The sequence below is a fragment of the Pleurodeles waltl genome, chromosome 3_1 (assembly GCF_031143425.1).
Source record: "Pleurodeles waltl isolate 20211129_DDA chromosome 3_1, aPleWal1.hap1.20221129, whole genome shotgun sequence".
Classification (NCBI taxonomy): Eukaryota; Metazoa; Chordata; class Amphibia; order Caudata; family Salamandridae; genus Pleurodeles; species Pleurodeles waltl.
Genome location: NC_090440.1, coordinates 152366430 through 152388884, shown reverse-complemented (window position 1 = coordinate 152388884; position 22455 = coordinate 152366430). Strand labels below are relative to the sequence as shown.

At 42.6% G+C, this 22455-nt stretch overlaps 1 protein-coding gene across 2 annotated transcripts in view; it reads left to right on the top strand.

Moving 5' to 3' along the window:
* The window catches only part of CA12 (carbonic anhydrase 12), a 177407-nt gene that overhangs the window by 115366 nt on the left and 39586 nt on the right, over positions 1 to 22455 (top strand). For both annotated transcript variants that reach the window (XM_069222014.1, XM_069222015.1), the window contains exons 5-7: positions 3546 to 3641; positions 14361 to 14424; positions 15840 to 15997. In XM_069222014.1, coding sequence (XP_069078115.1) covers positions 3546 to 3641; positions 14361 to 14424; positions 15840 to 15997 — 318 coding nt within the window. The remainder of the gene's footprint in view (positions 1 to 3545; positions 3642 to 14360; positions 14425 to 15839; positions 15998 to 22455) is intronic.

Here is a 22455-nt window from a genome sequence, read left to right as displayed (position 1 = left end):
TTCTGAAGAAGCAGCTCTATTCCCATTGAGAGACTCTGCAACTGAATGGGGTCTTTTGGAGAAAGAGTAGGCAGGAAACGAGGAGGAGGAGGCTGAACTCTGAATGGAATCTGATAACCATGTTCCACAATGCAAAGGTCCCAGGCACCTGACACGGAAAGTCTCTACTGGGGAATAAAGTCTCTGAAGCGACCTCCGACTACCATATAATCACCTTGGCTTTTGGGGGAAAGGGGCCGAGGAGAAAGCGGACCGGGATTTTATGGTTGAAGTTGGTCCCTCTGACCACGGGCCCTACCACAAAAGGGACGGCGATCATTTGTTTGAAAAAAAAACCCTTACGAAAGCCAAACTGTTTCTTCTCTGTCCCAGCCTTAAATGGCCGCAGGATCATTTTTTTTCCTCTGTAGCCTTCTCCAACAAATCAAGTTCAGGCCCAAACAACTTCTGACCCAGGAAAGGCAATTTACAAAGCAAGGAACGTTGACCAGCGTCCAGTTTCCATGACCTCAACTTCAAGGACCTCCGACTTGCAATCGAAGCCCCAGCAGCAAAAGTCGAGGCCCAAAGTCCATCAAAGACAGCATGTGACAGAAATTTTGAAAACAATTCAATACGGGCCAACAAATCAGAGGGATCAGTCTTAGCCTGGAGGCAGTCAAACAAGAAATGAAAATCCTTCAATAGAGCACGGGTGGCATAAGCAGCATAAGTGGAGGTATGAATACCATAATTGGAAGCAGCATACACCCTTTTCAAAGATGATTCCTCCTCTTTATCAACGGGGTCTGAAAGAACAGCATCCTCAGAAGCCAAAGAAGAGGACATGGATGCCAAAACCGTATGAACTTTAGAAGCCTGCAGGAAAAAAACATCAAAATACTCTTAACAAGTACTTTTTCTGGAGGACCCGGGGAAAAGAAGACATGTTCACCTCCTTCCATTTCTTAAGGAGCAGATCCTTAATAACCTCATGAAAACGCAAACAATCCACCTCAATGTAATGATACTGCACCAAAAAATCATTTCATCAACAACCGGAGCCTCGAACCTCAGTTGGTCCTGTATAAGTGACAAGACCTCCCGCAATTGCTCAGACTGTATGTATCTGCCCTTACAGTCATCAATCTCAACAGCCACATCATTCAAGCAGTGGTGTTTAGCTGGGACCTCTTTCTCCAGCCAGGCTGAATCCACAGCTTCCTTAATGAGGGACTGCAAGTCAGTCCTAGAAATGTGCAGCAATTCCTCCTCCTCCTGCAAAGCAGGAGACTGTAAATGCTTGGCTTTAGCCAAGCGCTTAGCCATAATGCACAGACAAGATCCAACAGAACACAATGAATGGAAAAACACCAGGAAAGTGCAGCAGCCTGTGCACTTCCTATTTATAGGATGCAAAGCAACCAGGTCTCATCTTGTGAGAACCCAGTCACAAATGACCAGTAAGCCAGTCCCTGCAGGCCGCGTACACACAGACGCGCATAGAGACGACGAAACAGCTGCTTCACAGTCCATCAACACAATGCTGCCCTCCAGGTGTTGCCAAGCCCCTTCCCCAGCACAGCACATGAGTAGGGGACGTGAAGAGGGACCCAGGAACCACGCTGCCCATAAGTCTCAGCAAAGGCAGTTGAATGTGCATGCAGCGTGTGCCAGACAAGTAAGCAAACACAAAGTAAAAGCATGACACATAAAAATAAAGAAGTGGACCACAACACTTACCATCAGCGACAGGTAACAAAACAGGCAGAGGTGGAGGAGAGCAGTCAAATCGTTTTTAAAAAGTGTGTGTGTATGTATGTGTGTGTGTGTACACATATATATATATATATATATATATATATATATATATATACACACACACAGAAGGAACTACCGTGCAATTTTTGTGATAACACCCTCATTAGTAACAACTAGGACGAGGAGGATCACATGAGGGGGTAGTTTGTATTTACTGTTCTAAATTCCATGTATAGTAGCCTGCCGTGGTAAACATTAGTGGAGTTAATAGCAGTTTTATACTCAGTGTAGTGGTAGGTGCGATGCTATTGTATGACCATATTTTTACCTTGATGTTAGTGGTGGTTGGTAATTTGAGCCGGAAGGGGCGGGATGGGCCTTACAGGCCCGCAGAGAGAGAGAGAGAGACACGCACACACACAGTCATAGCACACACTAATCCATACATACATACACACCAAACATTGTAAAAAAAAAATATAGAAACACTTACTGGGCGCAGCATTGATCTCCGATAGCGGGAGAAAACCCTCTGAGGTATCAATGATGTGTCACCTTGCCATGCGAGGAAGGACCTCCGAGCACTTTGCTGGGTGAAGGAGGTCACGCCCACAGGACTGTGAATTCCTCAGCCCAGCAAAGTTCAGGTCAGGCAGCCAGGCCCCTGCACATTTATGCCATGTACAACACCTGGCTGCCTGACCAAACATGAGTGTCTGTCAGTCTAACCTTTGCACTGCCTGTCTGACACACTTCATGTTTGTAAAAAGGTGGGACGAGGGCAGGCCCCTTCTACTCTTACAAATAGGCAAGCATGCTTGATATATTGACATGCAGCCAGTGATAGATATGAAATTGTGACAACTATTTTTCAGGGTGGTGTTTTGCAGTTTCAACTAATTACTTTGTGGTGAGCGTTGCAGGGCAATAATTACGTTTTGTTTTGGTTGGTGGGTTTGAAAGATGTTTTGCTGGAGTGATTTACTTCAGGATCGTTGTAAAGTATAGTTGATTTTGTGGAAAGCACACATGAAGGAGCAAGGGTGTAGGACTGTCCAATAATAGAGATACCGGGGAGTCCACAAAAAGTTAGGTGCTGAATAAAAATATTGAGGGGATCTGTTTTGTGTGCCTTGAGTATTAATGAATTGGAGGTTGTGACGAGAGGAGGCAATTAAGAGTGGGAGAAAGTGTTATATGCTGAAAAGTCCAGAGTAGAAATCAGTGATGAATGTTGACCTAGATGTACAGATGAGAGATGTGATGAGTTATTGGTGCTTTGGGGGTATTATTTGTGTCTGCGTTTGTTAACAAGCTGAAGTCATAGTTCACTGGTCTAAAATGGGGGCTAGCAAGACAATAGGGGTGATGGGTAGCCGAAGCAGTGGGGAGGTCTTATGTTGAAGAATACTTTTTGAAATGCTGGTGCTGTTCTGACCGTCTGTGCACAGACCGGAAATATGGAGAAAACACCAACAGTGAAAGGTCTGGATAGAAGGAGGCACAACATTAAAAAAAAAAAGGATGTCCCATATGGAAGTGGGTGTGGAGAAGGATCTTCTCCCACGAATGCCAGCAGCTGGTCCATAGCTGTCTTGAGGTCCTTGACACAACAGTCAGGTTCCAGATTCACCAGCCGGTGCAGAAGATGGATGGTCTGGACTGACTCGTAGCCAGACATGCTTCCTATACCATGCCACAGAAAGTTTTGAAAGATGGTCTGTCTATTTGAAAGTATTTTTGAATATGCAAACAACAAATACTTTACTTCACAGCAACGATAATATTGCCTTTTCTCTTTGCAGCTGCACATTGTACATTACAACTCTGATAAGTATCCTGATGTAGCAACCGCAATGGATAAAGCGGATGGGCTTGCTGTTCTAGGAATTCTAATTGAAGTAAGTTATGGCCATTCATACGTTTTATTTTGTTCTTTCTAATATTAGACCAGTTTGGTCAAAATACAACACTGTGAAGTGCAACAGCTGACATTTTTGTGCTTGTAATTTGCGTCTTTTTCTCGAATTGGCTTCATATTTTAGGGATTTTATGGACTGTTTTCTTAGTGGTGTATCAAACGTAGCTGTACAGGCAGTTCTTTATTCTCAGTTACTTTTGGGACCACTGTAGAGGCAGCCTTCATCTACCTTGAGATGGTGTCCATTGGTACTGGAACGATTTTCAGAGTGGGGGTGCTGGCTACACTGTTAAATCACTGAAGTCATAGGGAATGTGAAATTAACAAGTGCCACACAAAGAACAAGTGCAGCAAATGAGCCACGGCCATTTGGCAAGACAATGGTAGCCGGTGGTTCATTTTGGAGTGTGTTTTTGCAACAATATGACCAAAGCAGCAAAGAGCATATTTTTCATTGAAATGCCTCTTGTTATGGCCCCTAAATCAGACAAGGCAGTTTTAATGATAAACCTATACGGCAAACACAGTGGAAAGCGGGTTTCAGCAGTTTTTAATTTCTTTTGCGTAAGACACATGTAGAGTGTTCTGATTCGTTTGATTCTATTAAAATCGATCTTTCAACTAAACTCTTGAACAAAAATCAATCCGCCTCATTTGTGTTTTCTTTTACATACTTTGAAATATTTGTACAGTTCAATTACAGGTACTTACATTTTTGTTGTTAGAAAAAAATGTGACGCACTACAAACTTTCCTTTCACACTTCTTGTACATCAGCAAGATTATCGCTTCATTCAGGTTAAAAAAAAATCCTCTCACTTTGCATTTAGAGAAAGAAAAGTAAACACCAGTCTTCATGTCAAAGGCATAAGCAGCAATTTGTCAGAAGACATTGCCTGATATTCGACCTTTGTTTTTAAATGCACATCAAATATGACACAACTAAAACAAAATTTGAATTCCTCTTTACTGGTCATTCACCTGCTGAACTCATCGCACACCCCGCCTTCCAGCGCCTAGGTTGGAAATCACTGTTGATGGTGAATATGATTTTGAAAGAAGCAGGGGAGCTCTTTCTGGGAGCTTCCCAGCCAAATTTGCCCAAACATGAATTTTGCTACCTTAGAAACTAACCACAATGTTTATACTCTACAGCAGCAGTGGCTGGTGACTCACTGAGACAGACCTTGCTAGAAAAGTTGAATGCGGTTCAGTGGTAATTGTTAAGAATTTGGGATGTCATTGTTTAGCCTTTTGAATAACAGTGAATTTCTTCTTGATTTGAGTTCATGACAATACATTTAAATTAGAACCAGTGGCTGGTATTACAGTGTAGCAGCTAAAATTGTATAATCATGAACACCACACGATCAAATGCTGGACACTAAACCATTAAAACAACCTCATAGAGCATCCATGAAGGCGGGAGTAAAACGTTTGTCCTTCACCTCCTGTATAGCGCAGCTGTCAAATGCTTTAGCTGAAGCTTCCTCATGCAAGCTTTGAAAGCTCTGGCTGCTTTGCAGTGGCAGTCAGATGTTTCCAACTCCCCCTTTGCATTCCTTTGTAAAATCGAACTCCTCGATTTAAAAACCTTCTGAAACCTTTCCAACCATTTGTCAAAGATTTGTCACTGAGAAATCTGGAGATTTTATTTCACAAATCCTCCAGCTGCTTGGTGTGCTGGAGTATTGTTTCTTTTGTGACATTTGAAAGAAGTATGTTTTTCATTTTCTATTAGGGCAGCTATGTTTTTTATGTTTTGTAATCCTAATATAAATACACAAAAGGAGAGCACTGGGAGTGTTGCTAGCCCACACCGCCTCCCTAAAGAAATCTATATAATCACTAAAGGTGTGGGGTAGTAGGGAACCGAAAGTAAGACTGGGTCAGTCTTAAATCGGTGTTGGTTAGGTGGCTTTGGATCCTAACGCGGGGGAATCATTGTTGGAGAATATCCAGACAGGGGGGGTGCTGTGTAGTCCCACAGGGGAAGGGGGAGTCTCCCTTACGGACTAGGTGGTCTCACACACATAATAGTGTCATGCTTCATCATATGACCACCTAGCCCCACCCAAGCAAGATGATACTGCTTGGGCGGACTCAACCTCTTGGTTAAAAGAACCGGAGGGAGTACTGAAATTAAACTTACTGGATAGTTACTTAGATCCAGCTGAGGTGAGTAATAAAATTACCAAGCATGTCACTGATAGTTGCTGCTAGTTTTAATATAGGTGCATGCTGGTAAGACTAAAAGCAAGGGGAAAAGGCTTGTTGGAGAGTAATGTCTCCTGGAGTCTAAAATAAAAAATGGATGACCAGTCCAGTACACTGCTCAGACCTGCTCTCAATTTAATTCATATTTGTATAGCGTGGCACTGTCCCCCCTAGGGGTAACTGGGCGCTGTGGGTGCGATGTCTCTGTCAAAAAGCCATGTCTGGAGTTTTCCCCTGAAATCCGACAGGGAGGATGCTGTACGAAGATGGAGGTTCTAGCTCTTGGCGGCGATGTAGGAGAAGTGACCCCCGCTACAGGTGTGACGGGGAGGTGTGCACGGACTAGTGAGGCAGAGAGCAGGGTGTCTTTCGGGTAGTGGAAGGTCAGTCGCTTGATGTAGGCTGGTCCTTGATCATGCAGTGCTTTTGTAGGCATGTATGAGAGTCTTGAACTGGTATCTTTTCTGGATGGGGAACCAGTGGAGTGGAGGTTTCTGAGGTGGGTGGTGGTGATGTGGGCCCATTTGGGGAGGTCCAGAATGAGTCTTACTGCAGCTTTCTGTATGGTCTGGAGTCTTTTGAGGAGCTGGGTGGAGATGCTGGCATAGAGAGCATTGCCGTAGTCGAGGCGGCTGGTGACAAGGTCCTAAGGGACAGTCTTTCTGGGCTCCATCTGAAGATTCTGCAGAGCGTGCAAAGGGTATGGAAGCAGGAGGAGACGACTGCATTGATTTGTCATTTAATGGTCAGTTCACTGTCAAGGATGATGCCTAGGTTGCGTGCATGGTCTGTGGGTGTTTGTCTGAGTTCTGCTAGACACCAGCTGTGGTCCCATATGGAGTTGTTTTCCCGAAGATCTGAACTTCTGTCTTGTCAGAGTTGAGTTTAAGGCAGTTGACTATCCATTTGACTATGTTGGTCATAATGTTGCAGCAGTTGATTGTGGTGGGGGAGTGGTCTTCGGTGAGCGAGACTATGAGTTGAGTGTCGTCTGCATAAGAAATTATATTGATGTTGTGAGATATGATGATGTTTGCTGGGGGTTCATGAAGGTGTTAAGATGGGGCTGAAGAATGATCCTTGGGGTACGCCGCATAAAATGTTCTTGGGTTTGGAGATGAAGGGAGGCAGCCAGATGCTCTGTATGCATCCTGTGAGGAAGGAGGCGATCCACTTGAGGGCATTTGCTAAATGTTGATGAGGGTGTGGTGGGAAACGATGTTGAAAGCAGCAAAGCGGTGAGCAGAATCGGGGCCACAGTCTCCCTGGGGTCAAGGAGGGTTTTGAAGTAGTCTGCAACAACCATCAGGGCAGTTTCAGTGCTGTGGTTGGTGCAGAATCCAAATTGGGAGGTGTCAAAGAAGAGATTTTGTTTCAGCTATTCGGTAAGCTGTTTGTTGGCAGCCTTCTCTCGTACTTTGGCCATGTAGGGGGAGCAGTGAGATTGGTCAATATTTTGTGCGATTACTGGGGTGAGTGGAGTGTTTCTTTAGGAGTGGGTCTGACCTCTGTGTGTTTCCAGCTGCCCAGGGAAGGGTGCTGTGGTGAGTTTCGTGCTGATACGGTCCGTTCCAAGGTTGAAAAGCTGGTGGGGGCAGGAGTTATGAATGAGAATGAGTTATGAATGAGTTCCCCCCCTCCTTGCATGGCATTGGTGACCTGTGGACTAGGAGTCGCTCTGCAGTTGTGAGGGTGACAAAAACTAGGATTATCTTGAAAGTTAGTAGTGTAGATTGTACTTCTTGATCTTTCTTTTGATCTTTTGGCCTGATATTACTTTATTTGGCTCAGTTGACTTTAGTTTCTTTGCAGAGAATGTCAGTGTAGTCTGAGTGTCACATGTGTTTCACTGCTAAGCATGCATTTAGTTCATCAAATTTTGGCACTTAAAGTTTGACCAGTTGCATTATTGTTTCTGTAACTTTTTCTGGAGCATTGATCTCTTTCCTTAGTGAAATTACAATCTCTAATAATCACGACTGTTATGGAGGGATCCTGTTTTTCAGCGTGCTCCCTTCTACATACTTGGTGTTCGCCATATCTTAGGCATCAGTAGCAGGCCTCTTTTTTTTGTGCATCGACTGAAGGCTAGAAGGCCCTGCCATCGACTGCTGTATCTGGCTCAGCAGGGACATGCAAACCGGCAGTGGTTTAACAAAAGGTCCCTGAAGCCCCCGTGGTGTGGGAGGGTCCCTGATTTCCAAGGTGCCTCCTCCTTGTTCTTAACAGGGAGGCCCCTTCTAGTTTTGTCATGTCACTGCAAACCTGGACAACTGTGAATACAAGACAAGCTTCTATGAATTTTGAATTCCCTCTGGCTGATCCAGTAGTCCGTATTCATAACTCACACTTCAGTAAATGGTTGCTGGAAATGCTTGTAATCCCCACCGCTGTACTCGTTTGTGCTTTGAAAATTACAGAATTCACTCTTTCTTATTGTGGGTGGGGATCCTTCCCCATGGTCTCTTTTTTGGAGGTCTCTGTCCCATTGTGGTAGTTGTCTAGTCATTTGGGCATTGTTGACGTTTGCAAATATCCTCAGTGATAACGTCACCCTTTCCAATTCATTATTTCCCATTTGTGCCCACCTCAATCCTTATGCTTCTCATCTCATTTATCTAAGATCTGGGCAACACACTGGTGCAGGCCTGCGGAGGCAGCCACCTTTAAGTAAACCAATATAAGGTGTATAGTTAGGTCTGTTGCATACCAACAGATGGTGGCTGTTAAATACAGACCTTAAGTTTAGGGAAAAAGAGCACCATTAAAAACAAATCATTATGACTGTAATTTAGTGGTTTCCTACTAACTCCAGGACATTTGCCACAATGCAGCACTGTGGTTTTCCTTTGCCCAAATTGCTTGGACTTCCAGGTCAACCCCATTGACTGGATATTGTCTATTCTCTGTGTTGGAGAATGTTTCACAGTCTGAGTGGGATTAGGTATACGTTTACATGTTCCGACTATAGTTCATATCCTGACGTTATGCACTGTCCAGCTGGAGTGTTTCATGTTGATGGAGAAAGTTGATGAGGTTGTGATAGTTTAACTTATATTACGACTGTTCTGCACCTGGAAATGTAAGTATTGTTGCAGGGAGGATCCTTTGATGGCAATGAAGAGTGTAATATATTCTCAAATGCATCCCGCCACCTCGGTAGAGCAATTGTTACATATGTACATGGTCTGGCTGTGAATAGTATTTTGTTCCACCATTCAGTACATTTTAATAAAAAAGGATTGGCCATACTGGGCATCGGGTGTTTTCCCGAGAGGCTGGAAGAGTGGTGGTAGGGGGTGTGGAGGGATGGGGGTTGTCCTATTGGGGGGTAGGGGGGTTGTTTGTAGCAGTGCTACAATTTTTGAAGCACTGCAGAATTCCATTCATATCCAGCAGTTTTAAGGCAACAATAAAAGTACCAAAATAACACTTTTGATTAATGTACTCGCGGGAGGGAGAACAGAGCTTTGTCTAGTGGCAGTATTGACTCATCTAGAGGGTTAATAATATGCCTGCTGCAAAGAAGGTGTACTATGCAGATCACAGAACAGTATTTTATGTGCACTGCTCAGTGAGATACTGCTTTTGTCATAGAGATCCTTTTGTTACTGTGCAGTTCATAAGTTACAATCATAATCTAGCACAGTGAACAATGAACTGCCATCAAAGACCCACATGCAAACTACCTGGTAAAGTTTAGAAAGTTGTTTTTTCCCTGTTTTCGATTACCCTAACTTGGCTAAAAAGGATTTGTTTAGGTAGAAATAAATTATTAGTAAAGTCAACAAACTATCTAATGTGTCACATTCTGAATTCTAAGTTTGTTTCCCCATGCCTAGCACTCTATTAAAAAAAATGCCTACCAGTGTGGATGCCATGGAATTCCTATACCTTGTAGTCCCCTTTGTCTAATGTAACATTTTTGTATACAATAATTTACACATGTATGATTCATTGTCTGTGTGGGTGGGGGGGGGGAGGGGAGGAGTGGTCTGTGCAACCACCCCACATTTTTATAATATTGTAGCCCTGGGGAGGTCGTGGTCCTCGGGAACCAAGGCGGTTCGTGTGCCCCCTTGCCTATTTGTTGAATATAGTCCCAGGAAGGTGTTGGTCCCCGAGGACTTTTAAAAGCCCTAGCAGAAGGACCTCATACACTCTCCTCCTTGACAAACAAATTAAATATGCCCCCGGGACCTGGCCCACAAGGAGGCAAAATGAAAAGCAAGCACGGGAGGCAGCATTTTTTTTGTAATTCACAAATTTCGCTTTGTATTTTAAAAATTATGCTTTTTTTCACCCTGACCCCTGGACCAAGGCTAGAGGGGTTTGGCCTGCGGTCTTCAAAATCTCTTTGGAAATTAACATGGGACATGCAGTTTTTTAACCCCTCACTCCCCCATTTTTGTAACCCAGCCCCTGCTTTATGGATCACCCTGAAATGTTCTATGACCCTTGGGCACACTTTGTTTTTGAATATTTCATGACGATTCGTCAAACGGGGCCAAAGATACAGCCAAGTCAAAAAAAACTTTCAATGGATATTTAGGTCCTAACTATAACTACCTACTGGCTATATATATATTCCTTGGATACATAGATAATTTTGCTTTCACTCAAAGGGAGAAACATAAGAATGCAATGTTTATTCAGAGTACCCTAAGGCAGTAGCTCCTTCATGACATTGCCTCACTGTATTTTTCTCCCCATAAAAGATTTTTCAGGTGGTTCATTAGAAAAACCTCTTCACAGTGGCAATTCATTTACCTATATCACATCACCACAGAAAAGAAAGGTCACATGCACTTGTTGTCCTGAAGCTGCTTTGTGCACAGTTGCATGGGTAAAATGCTTCGCACATAATGAAAGGTGGAAGTCTTTGTGGAGATGACCTTCAGAGGTCTTTCTCACCAAGTTCCTGCGCCCTACTTAATGTTTTTACTCCATACTCTGCAAAACACGAAACTGGCACGGATCCTAACTTCTCGCTTTTTGTGTTTAGTTCAGAGATTGTTCAGTACGCAGATTACCTCATATCCTGCCAGATAATGTTGCAGGGTAATTTGTCTGTGACCTCTCAGAATAAGGTCAAGGATCGTACCTAACGCAACCATACCTCTGGGTTACAATTAACATAGTCACTAGAAAATGTGTAATGAGTATAATAAATATTAGACAAACAATGGCACACATTTAATTTGAAATGTTGATAGACAAATTATGCATACCATAAAGAACCTACATCTAACCTACTCCAGATTCTGAGGACACATCCATCCAATCTCTTTACTACTCTCTTAAGGTCTGCCAACGCCCTGCAAATGAATCATTATCCAAGCTCAAAGGATAGGGTGCACATTAGGAAGACAGTTTCTTCTGGATCTTAGAGTCCTCCCTGAACAACCAACATCAGGGCATAGGTACTGGATGTAGGGGGTGTGGAGAAACAATAATGCGGAGTTCTGAAGGTGAATGAGCAATAAAAATGCCTTTAAGGTTTTGTTTTTATTTTGTCACATTTGCTGCTTGTTGAGGGACACAGGTCAAATATCAGTCAGTTTGTTCTGACAAATTGCTACTCATTTGGAAACTGGTTCATACTTTTATTTCTTTGACTGCTAAATGAGAGGATTTTGTAAACGTGATCTAGGTGACAATCCTGCCCTGGTCTATCAGGTGAAAGGAAAGGTTGTAGGATGTCAGTTTGTTTTCAAACACACAACAACATTTAAATACTGGTAGAGGAACTGTACACATTTCAAATTACATCAGCAATAAATAAAGCACATTTTTGTAATTCTGAAGTGTGATTTAAAAATTTGGTTTAAATAGGATCAAAACAAATCAGGACAATTTACTTGGTGTCGCAAAAGTAATACATATTTGCTGAAGCTCGACTTCCACACATTATCTTTGTTGTGCTATATAGTTTCATCAGTAAAACTGCATGTCAGTACAAATGTAATGCCCATTTCAATGGAAAATGTGCAGTTTGCTACCTCACCAAGTGCTCCAAAATCCACCACTTGCTACATGCCGTAGCCCCCTCACTCTCCTGCTGCCTGGGCATGGCACATTTGCTACCCTTGTTTTTTTGTGTAATGACAGGATGTTTACTCAATCCCGATGATTTCTTTGGTATACCATTAATGGCAGCACCCAAACTCTGGAAACGGTTTCAACGCCACTACATCAAGGGTGGTAATAATCTCACACCTGATCAGGGAGGCGCTCACAGGAAGGAACACTAATGATTGGTACCTCAAGTAACAAACATACCCACAAAACATCTGTGCCCTTGACCAAGGGGGGGTTCGCGCGTGCCCCCTTGCATATCGGTTATTGCTTTTCGTTATTACTGTGGACTCAATATTGCTGCAAAGCAAAATATTGATGGTTAATTGTGCATAATCTGTAAACTGGATAATCCAGAGAACTATTAAACATTACAGTCCTCTGAAAACCAACATAACCGTTCCCGTTACCCCCAGATGCCAAGGCTCCCATTTCATAAATGATGATAATCTAAACCATCAAGTCTGAGCATGTTCCTGGGCCCCAAAGTTCAGCCTGGGTATCTTCTTGTCTGCTGGGGTTCCTAGTCTACCATGGGTTAGTCTCACTTCCTGCTTCTTGCCAGCAGAGGTCCAAACAGTATCGTCATACCCAAAGGATGTCAGGGTCCATAAGGTATCTCACATGTCACTGTCTCCACTCAGAGCAGGCATGTCCACCTGCGTTTTCTCATCTTCCTGTTTCACTTACCACCATGCCTCCATGTCCACCAGGCGCTGCAACAGCCCATGTTCAATTGAGCCATCTCCTCGATCCATCCTCGCTAATTACTCGGGCTTCCAGTTGACCTGAAGTCTGAAACATCAGGCTATGGAATGAGGTACACTCCTCCCCTCTACCTTCCACTGCTACTCCTGTGCCGTAGCCACTTCATGGCTTGTCTGGTTACAGCTGATCATGTTGGAGACAACTTGGTGGCCTGATGCCTCACGGAATCATTCTGTTGAGTCACATCACAGACTGTATAGCTCCATGGACTATCACACTTATAATGGGGGAAATAGGGGTTCTTGAGATTGCATAGGTTTTCTCGGTGGATCAGATGGAAATGTCTTCCTTGATTTTGGGGAATCATGCTTGCAATATCCCATATAGTAGAAGAGTGGTAGCAGTGTTACAGTTTATTGGTGAATGAGAATTAAGTTTTCCAGAGATTGAGATATTGCCTCAAGGACAGTGTTAGTCCAGCGCAGGGTTTACAACCATATACTTACTTTTCAGAGCTCCCTGGGAACATTCAGATTGGGAAATACATAGGAGAGTTGCGGGTGGCATACTCTTGTTTTGTTGTCGATGTTGTCAATTGAGAGTTGTGTGTTTTGCTAGTAGGGGAGATAGGTGAACCTGGCCAGTGTTTGCAGGCAGTTTATTTCCCCTGGATGCTGGGTACTTACCCATTGTCTTCACCGACATTTTAACTGGATGATTCTCTGCAAATTTTCCATTGTGGCTGTGACTGGATATAACAACCTACATACCTAATTCCTGTAGGTACTAAGGGTGTTCCAGGTTGAGAACTTGACTTTTTAGTTACACTGTGTAATCTCAGGGAAGCGCCAGCAGCCACTGTGCTTCAGTGTCTTGCTGAAAGTTTAATGCTAGCACAGATTGAAACTGATACTAGCCCAGGTTTATTCCCTTTATGGGGCATGTTTCACACAGCTTTCTGTAGGGAAAAATTTTTTCAAGCAGCCAACCAAATCCAAGTAATCCTAAGAATTATAATGGCAAGGAATGGCTGGATTTAGATCTTTTGACCTAACTATGAAGTGTCCTTCTCTTCTTAAGGATCAGTGTGTTCAGTAAATTATCCATATTCTATTTATGGAATCTTTATGCAATAAATACCTCGAGTGTTGGGATTCCTATATCAAATGCTACTGTTCTGCTCAGCCACGATCACCTAATTAATGTAAAGTCTATAGATTTTGGTGGTAGTCCATTTTCTAGAAAGCAGCTCATGGATAGTCTGTGTAACCACCATCTTCTGAATCCTGGAGTTCCCAGAGTTGGTGATCCTAGTTGTCCTCCGTGTCTTGTCAGTGACTGTGTTGGCAAGAGTTTGACCAAGAACACAAATCTACTTCCTGTTTTGCAGTCTCTTTGCATTAGTCTCTGAATGTAGTCAATGCAGTCTATTTGAGGTTTAGTATATGCCTCTTAACAAGTGGTGTCATTTGATGTACTAATTTCCTGAGAATCTTTGATACGTTTCTACATAAATCACCTCCTGATTCACATCGTGATTGATTGATATTGGTTTATGTGGATGATTTAATAATCTAAAATAATATAGTGAATTAATTTTGTTGAGGGAAAAATTTTGTTCAGGTAAACTATTTTTGTAAGGCGCAAATTTTAACATACTTCTAATTGCAATCTGCGTGTTTTTTATTTCTATATAGTTGGGATCTTTCCATCCATCTTTTGAAAATATTTTCTGTCAATTTGCCAATGTGAGATACAAAGGTAGGTACAAATCTCTCGTTGATTGCTGTTTACTCAAAATGATTTCTCTTTGTAATCTTGCTTAACCAAGTACTCATACTTTGATTGTCTTAAAGTTGGAATGTTCCTAAATAGAAGATGTTAGGAGGTGTGAGCTCTCTCGACTGTAGAATGCAAACCTTACAGTTTGATTTATCTACAATAGAGTGGAAACTAAACCTCCCAACATTTTATATATATTTAAAGTTGTTCATTGCATAAGATGTTGTATTTTAAATTGCTAGTTTATATTTGTATTTTTTTAATGTTGATGTATTCTAAGGAAATGGTGCTCAAGACCTTAATGCCTGAATGTGGATTGGTGTTATTTTTTTAAGTAAATTACTAAACAGCCAAATCTTAGAAGTCTATGTGGAATATGAACAGACACGATAAGGACAAATCCAACTTTCGGTCAGTGAAGGTTGTGAAAGAACAGGGAGAGACTGGCCCTAGTAGGCTTCTAGCGTTTCCCCGGCAGGCTGGAAGGGTGGGGGCCGATTTTGGAACTGGGGGCTGGGTTTGCACATGTGGTGCAATATCGGCCCCAGTAACAAAAGCAGCAGTGCTTCGCACTTACACCCACATCACACCCGGGGCTGGTTCGACATGTTTGCCAGGGCTGCTTTGGGTTCCCAGTGCGGAACCCGTGGAAGGCTGTGGTTTGACAAATGCTACTGCTCCTACGGACCAAATTCACGGGTAGCCAAATCACAAAGATGTGGATCCGTGCTAAATATTTGATATTCATTTAATTTAAATATAAAAACAATAAATGAAAGAAACTAATTTGTAATCAATGATTAGCCTGAAATCCGACATGGGGCCAGCCCACAAAACACTCATGGACTAATTAATTTCAGTAGACCCCCGAATTGCAGTGGGTTTTCCCAGATATGGGTTCCATGCCCAAAGTGCCTTTTAAATTCATCTTTTCTCCTGATGAGGTCCTAAAGGTTGAGATCAGGGTCAGGTTTTCTTTCTTCCATTTTGGAATGGATCTGACCTGGTGGTTCGGTCTGGACTGTTCTGTTGGAATAGGACCAAGACTGAAATGGCTGATCTGTTTAGGGTGGCATAGTGTGTGAAACAGGATGAGCTGGAGTGCAGCCTGAGTGATCAGTGCCTGAGAATACATCAGCCATTCCTTTATCACTTTGCTGTTGCTAATGGATGATATGGCGTGTTAACCGAGAGGTAGCAAAGACCCACACTACATTAAAGAGAATGCATCCTGCTAAAAATGGTGCCAGCCTGTTGTGCAACATGTTTAAAATGCGACTGGCATGGTAAGTACCGAGGAGTGTATTTTAATTTACTCATGTGTATTGATGAACATGAAAATCGGTTTATATATTATAAGTACCGTGCCTCAAGGTAGGTTCTATTTCTTCTAGACCAGACGATCCCGGTTACAGGCTTCAATGTGCGGGATCTCCTCCCCGAAAGACTGGATGAGTACTATCGCTATGAGGGGTCTCTGACCACCCCACCCTGTTATCCCAGCGTTCTCTGGACTGTGTTCAGAAATCCTGTCCAGCTTGCCCATACACAGGTGAGTCTGAGTGAATGGACATAGTTCTTTTATGCCCGAGGTTGGTCCAGTTTAATCAGCAAGTGTATATTACCTGTAGTGAGTATAATATTAGGTACATGTTCACCAGCAGGCATCTTGGCGCTAGGAATCTCAGTGTGATAGAAGGAAGCAGAGACAGATCAACGAAAGGTTAGTTTTAAGAGCTTCAGATAAAACATTATCATTAACATTAGCGAGAGGTAAATGGTTGCAGATTAAGAAGTGAACAAGCCCTACCAACAAGCCTGGCACATCTTCAGTTAGGGGCATTTAAAAAAGTTCGAGACTGTAGGGGACACACAGGGTGGTGCTGGGAGGAACATCTTCCCTGGCCCCTTTGACTGTTGGAGTAGTAAAATACAGCGATTATTAATGTTCAAAGGGTCCCCTAGGGCTCTGGTTCCAGGTGCTCTACACATGCTGCATCAATGATAGCAAAACCCCTGCATTTGCATAATCGATCCGAGAAAGTGTTCTTTCTCCCACCACCAGGGCTCACAGGTGTGGAGGCATAAAAGGGAGGATCTCATTCAGGGGCTTTAGCAGCTAGATCTGAGCAGACACTACTGAATTTTCCTGGTTCTCATTGTGAAAATCTTTATTGAATCGTACGTTGGTGTGAATTTCTGTCAATTTAGCTGGTAGAGGTAGCAGAGAGATGGGCCTGTAGTTGGACATGATGGTGGGGGTCATCTAAAGGACTTTTTAGAAGCAACACAGTGAGGATTTCTTCATCCATAGAGTGGGATCTCATCCATTGATAGGCAATAGATTGCATTGCCGCACAAATATAGGAGCAAAAATGGCCTGATAAAACATAGGTATTTTAGCTGGGGGGGTGGACCAGAGGTGAGCCATAGAAAATCCTGTGCCACCTTGTTAGAAATACCCTGAACCGAGATTGGCAGAAAAGAGGGCAGCTCGCATTTAGGCGCTAGAGTAACATGGCCTGAAGTTGACTAAGGTAAGGTAATCCTGGAGGGTGAAATATTTTGAAGAGTATCTGAGCATGATTTTCATGAAGAAAAACTGACAGAGAGAAGCTGAAGAACTAATAGTAGATTAAGTAGCCTGAGGAGCTACATTTATAGATATTTCCCTGGCTTCGTCAGGTATTAGTATGTTATGGTATGTTACAGACACTTGATACAGTGCTGAAATGGCTCACTCCAGATGGAGTATCCTGGCGTTAAAGCCAGGTAAACGGGCAGAGGCGAAGCTTGGTCGGTAGGATTAGGGGAGAGGGGTGTAAGCTGAAGATTTTGCAACCGTCACACTGGCGTATAATGTTAAAATACATCATACTACAAGCAGGGAGCACGAGAAGGGCTTAAGGGGCAGTGGAAAAGAAGAAAAATGCAGACTGGTAGGGATACTTAGTGAGAGAAAACACTATTTTGCACAATAACCAACATTTTTTAAGACTTTTAAAAACAGAGGAGAGAGTGTGTTAGTGTGTCTTTTTGTATGGAAAGAAATTAAGTGTTGCTCAGGTTCAGCAAGCATTAATTAGTTCAGTTTAGCAAAGTTACAATTTTACCTGGGCACAGGACAACCCGACTGTTGGCCGAATCAGGGGAATACATGTGTGGAGTGGAACAAATGTGGGCAAAAGACAAAAAGGGCAAAAAGAATTTGGTAGAAAGAACTCTCGGGCAAAAGGCTACAAGCTAAGGTGGGCTAAAGATGGGTAAAAAGGGAAAGCATCAGCATTTTATAAGCTTGATCAACAGTCCTCTGTAAGGGTTAAAAAGAATATTACTAAGTCTCAGCAAGGCATGTCAAGCGGCAAAGGCACAGGAAGATACCTCTCCAAGGGGCACAGAATGTGGGTTTCAGGAAAAAGGGCTCAGCATCTCGTCTTCGGGCATCTCGATCTCTGAGAACTACCCAAAGTTCAACTGGTCATTGGTATATTAAAGTTCCTACAGCGTTCTGATTTGTCAAAGGTGACAGTCCATATTACCTTAAAGGGGCTTCATCTAAAGGAAATCAATCCCCGACTCCAAACTTCAACATCAGTGAATCTTCCCAGGTCTGTCTTGGGAACATCTTCCATCCATGAAGCTCCATACGAGTTTAAAACAGAATGTAATAACAGTCCATGTCTTAGGATGATCTACATTCAGGAACATAGTTGCATTTCTCCTGGTGTAAAAAACAATAAGGATCTATTACCAAAGCTTGTCTTCTCATGGAAACGGAGTCTGAAAGGAAGCTTGTGTTTATAAAAAATTTTTTAAAAAAAGTCAGCATTCTCTGCACAATCACAAAATACAGGCTTCATAGGCCTCTCTTAGTCTAACGTAAGTGAATTAATACAGCACATTGATACATCAAATAAAACACATTTTAATATGAAAACTATTATTTCTACATGAATAATTCTTTATTCATTTAGATTTCAACAACTTTAAATGAAATAACGGTCAATGCATTTCAGTCAATATAAAGTGGAACTACATTTCAGCTATTTTTTGCATGCATATTTAATTCATTAGAAATTCAATATTGTATCAATACATATTATTAGTCTTGAGTCTAAATTACACTATGATATCAGTTTTTCCATCTAACATTTAATTTAATGCAAATGTCTATGTCGAACTCTGCAATGCAAACTAATGCACATTTAAATTGACTTGTCAGTACAACTTCTATATTCAGTCTTAGTGCTCTGGTTAACAAAAAGCATAAACTGTCACATATAGATGACTTTTGTGACACAAGGGACAGCACTAAAATTTCAGCTACATCAGCTTCCAGAGATTTAACCAGCCATCAGTTGCGCTCATGAGGCTGGCTTTAGGGCGGTGAACGAGTGCCGCTGCGCTGGGTGCTGACCTCAGGTGCACCCAGTTTTCAAATATAAATTGCACCTGATGCAGAGTTCCTTGCTTAAAATGTCAAGATAATTCTGGGGATTATTGTTCCTGCTGGAGAGAGATAGAAATCTTGTCTAGTGGAAGTTTTGAGTCATCATAAATTAGCGCAGAGGGTTAAAATGCCTGCTGCAAAGCACGTATACAATGCGGATCACAAAAGTACATATCATGTAGTACATGTGGATCATTCAGTGAGTTACCTCTTTTGTCAGAGATTCTTTTGTTACTTGCAGTTTAGAAGTTACAACCCTAATAAAGTACAGTGAACTAGGGACTGTCATCAAAGAGCTGCATGGTATAGGTCAGAGCGTTATGACTTTGTTCCCCCAGTCTTTCATTACCCTAATGTTGCTGAAAAAAGATTAATTTGGGTAGTAATCAATTCTTATTAATAGAGACAACTCCAACCACTGTATTAAGTTTTAAATTCTGAGTTTGTGCTTCTGTAGGCCAAGCATTCTTAAAATATGTTGCCTACTAGTATCAGTGACATTCCTACACCCTCTAATCCTTATTGTTTTACGTAACATTTCCTGTAGACTGATTGACACACGTGTAGTGTGCTACTCGCCGAAAAGGGTTTTGATGCCTCATCAGGGGTAGTAAGTGCTATATAAATACAATTACAATGTGTGTGTGATGTAAAGTGCTCTGACACCTTACACTGGTATCAGAAGCACTATAAAACACATGAAATACATGTGAGGGGGGCTATGGAGAGATGAGGGTCGCTGTTGGAGTGGAGGAATATGCGCTGAAGGTCATGTGGGAGGGGCGCGCCACCAACACTGCATGAGGGTTCGGATGACCTGTTTAACGTGTTCTTTTACTTAGGTTTGTGGTATGTAGCAGGAATGTGTCGTATGGTCGGAATATTACTTAACCAGTTGTGTAACTCTGGTGTTGTGTATTCGAGTATGTTGCTTTTCATAAATTGATGCAGGTGTTAGGAGGGACAGGGAATTCTGCTAAAATAACATCATTTATCCAAACGCAGGAAGAGATTACATTGCTGTGTGTTTAGCTGTTGAAGCGAACGGCAACCTAACTGCTCAGGAGGGGGACACAAAATGCAGAAATGCCGGTTTGGCGTCTAGTAACGGGAAGAACTGGCTGCTCAAAGCTCTAGACACACATGGCACACAGCTTGAAGGAAAGCGTGTCCCATCTCGCTGCATTTCAGACCACGTAAATGGAGACGATCGGAGCAGGAACACCGTAGAGCAGGCGTAATGGGGAACTCACGTTACCCGCAAACGCATGCACGTGTTAAAATTAAAAATAGTTCAACTGCTGCCCGCGTGGCGTCCCTATGTGTGCAACTTTTTATTTTTTTATTTTTACAAAAATCATGAAATGAAAGCAGAGATTGACCTACCACCTCTGCCACTGAAGTCACCAACTTTTTAGGCGGGCGTGCCCCTGTGCAAGAGCAACGATGCTGTCATTCACAGAGAAGAGATCCAATGGATGAAGTGGACTGACCCACTGTCCCACTCTGTAGGCTGAGGTGGGTTGAAGCAAAATGTGAATGACACTTGAACAGGCCAATGGATGAGAAGCGCAAACAAAGTATATAAATATGTAATTTTTATGGTTTTCTGCAAAACATGAGGTTAGTGAGACACCTAAAGCTGTGTCTCGGTTAAACCTAAAAAGGTCATTCTGCTACATTTGGGTACCCGAATGTGTTCATGCATTCAAATCCAAAATTGTCCATCTTTTTCACCTGTTTTTGTCATTGTCTCCAATGCTTTGTAAGTAGAACTAAATTTCTTTTTAATGGGATATATATACACACACACACACACACACACACACACACACTCTGCACACCTCTGCTGTAGGAGGTAGTGCTAGCAAAACCGTAATGAAACATGAGTACTTGATGGTTGTTTGAAGTAGTAGTAGTTGTTTCAGATTTGTTGGGTCACAAAGTTCCAAAGAGCCAGTCCACAAACTGTGACCTTCATTTGGAGTTGCGCTTGGCTAATCCTCTGAAAGAGTATTTTTTTGCTGCTTCAGGAACCCTTCATTACATTTACTACAGGCCAGTTTCAGGAAGAAAATATATATTTCACTAACAGTGGCAGTACCTGTGGCAATTTATCAGCCAACAGACGGGCCTGAAATCTGTATGGTGATGGTGTTCACATATAGTCTGCCCTTTACTGCCTAACAATCACCCATCACCCTGGAGCGTTTTATTCTGACCAGGTATCCCTTTAGGAAAGTTGAAAGTAAAGTAATTCCATCATAAATCAGCGGAGTTGCATCCTACATCCAAGCAGATCTAGTCTATCTTATTGACAAATTATGATGGCATTTTTCAGTATTGGGTTATTCTTGTTAAACAAAGGTGAAAACGCTGTAGCAGTTGAATAGTTGGTGGCCATTTTGCTTCCAACATGGCACCCGCCATTCATTCGTAGATGAGTGGTTTCACAGTGGCGATCTAGTTGTTTTAAAATAAAAACTTAGCCATACTGGTAACCCATGTAAAGGTTGATGCTATCTCCAAGAAGCGACCAGGAAGCCTGAGGATTTTCCCGAAGCGCGGCCCAGTGAAGGGCAACAAATAGCCCTCCACTGTGGCAGCGCATGCCACACTGTTCCTTCAGTTCTCTTGTGGCACCAAGGAGCCCTGCACCACATCTCTGGCACTTGCAAAAACCTGAGGGACCACATCCCGATACCCAGCAGGAGAACAGCTGCTGAAGGAGTAGCTCAGTGCATGTTCCAGCCTCTCCAAGCACGCCAACCAATACCTGCAGTAGAACACAGACCCTGGTCCAGACCAGCACACAAGAAAGGTCCCCCACTTGGAAGTGTTTGCATCCCCTTGGTGCCCAGAGCTGTTGCTGGCCCCAAGAACCGATGACACCTGAAGTGAGATGAAGTGTTCCGATGGGCAAGGTTGTTCTTCCTTTGTGGGGAATGAAAAGGACTCTGGGAGGTGGATGCAAAGGACTCTGGGAGGTGGGTGTACAGTTACGTGAATTAAAGTAGATGGGTATTTATCAGTGTTCTCTCTTTGGGATAAAAATAAGTTTCACCATGTTGTATTTTATTTATATAAGGTGAGATGTTCACCTGGGATAATCTGTAGGTCCCTTGTCAATTCGTATGAATGTGTGGTGTTGCCCAAAAAAATGTGGGAATTTGATATGGCGATTGGTTTTCTTGAGGAACTTTTATTCTGTAATTTATTGGTGAATGTTAAATGTTTGGCTTTGGGGTTCCGATGTATTTTGTGTATACATATAAAACATTTGGTAATTTGCCAATTTAGTAGGTGAACTTGAAACGTGGTACATTCTAAGTGGTAGCATTACCCGCCAGATCCTGGGGATATCTGAGTGCTGCACAAGGGAAGAGAAGGAGTAGTGGTTTCCTGAACACTAAATCTGATAAATTGTCACTCTACATTTGGGTCAATCAATCAATCCAAGCATTTGTAAAGCGCAGTACTCACATGTAAAGGTCTCAAGGTGCTGAGGGGGGGAGGGGCTGCTACTGCTCGAACAGTCCAGTCTTGAGGTGTCTCTTGAA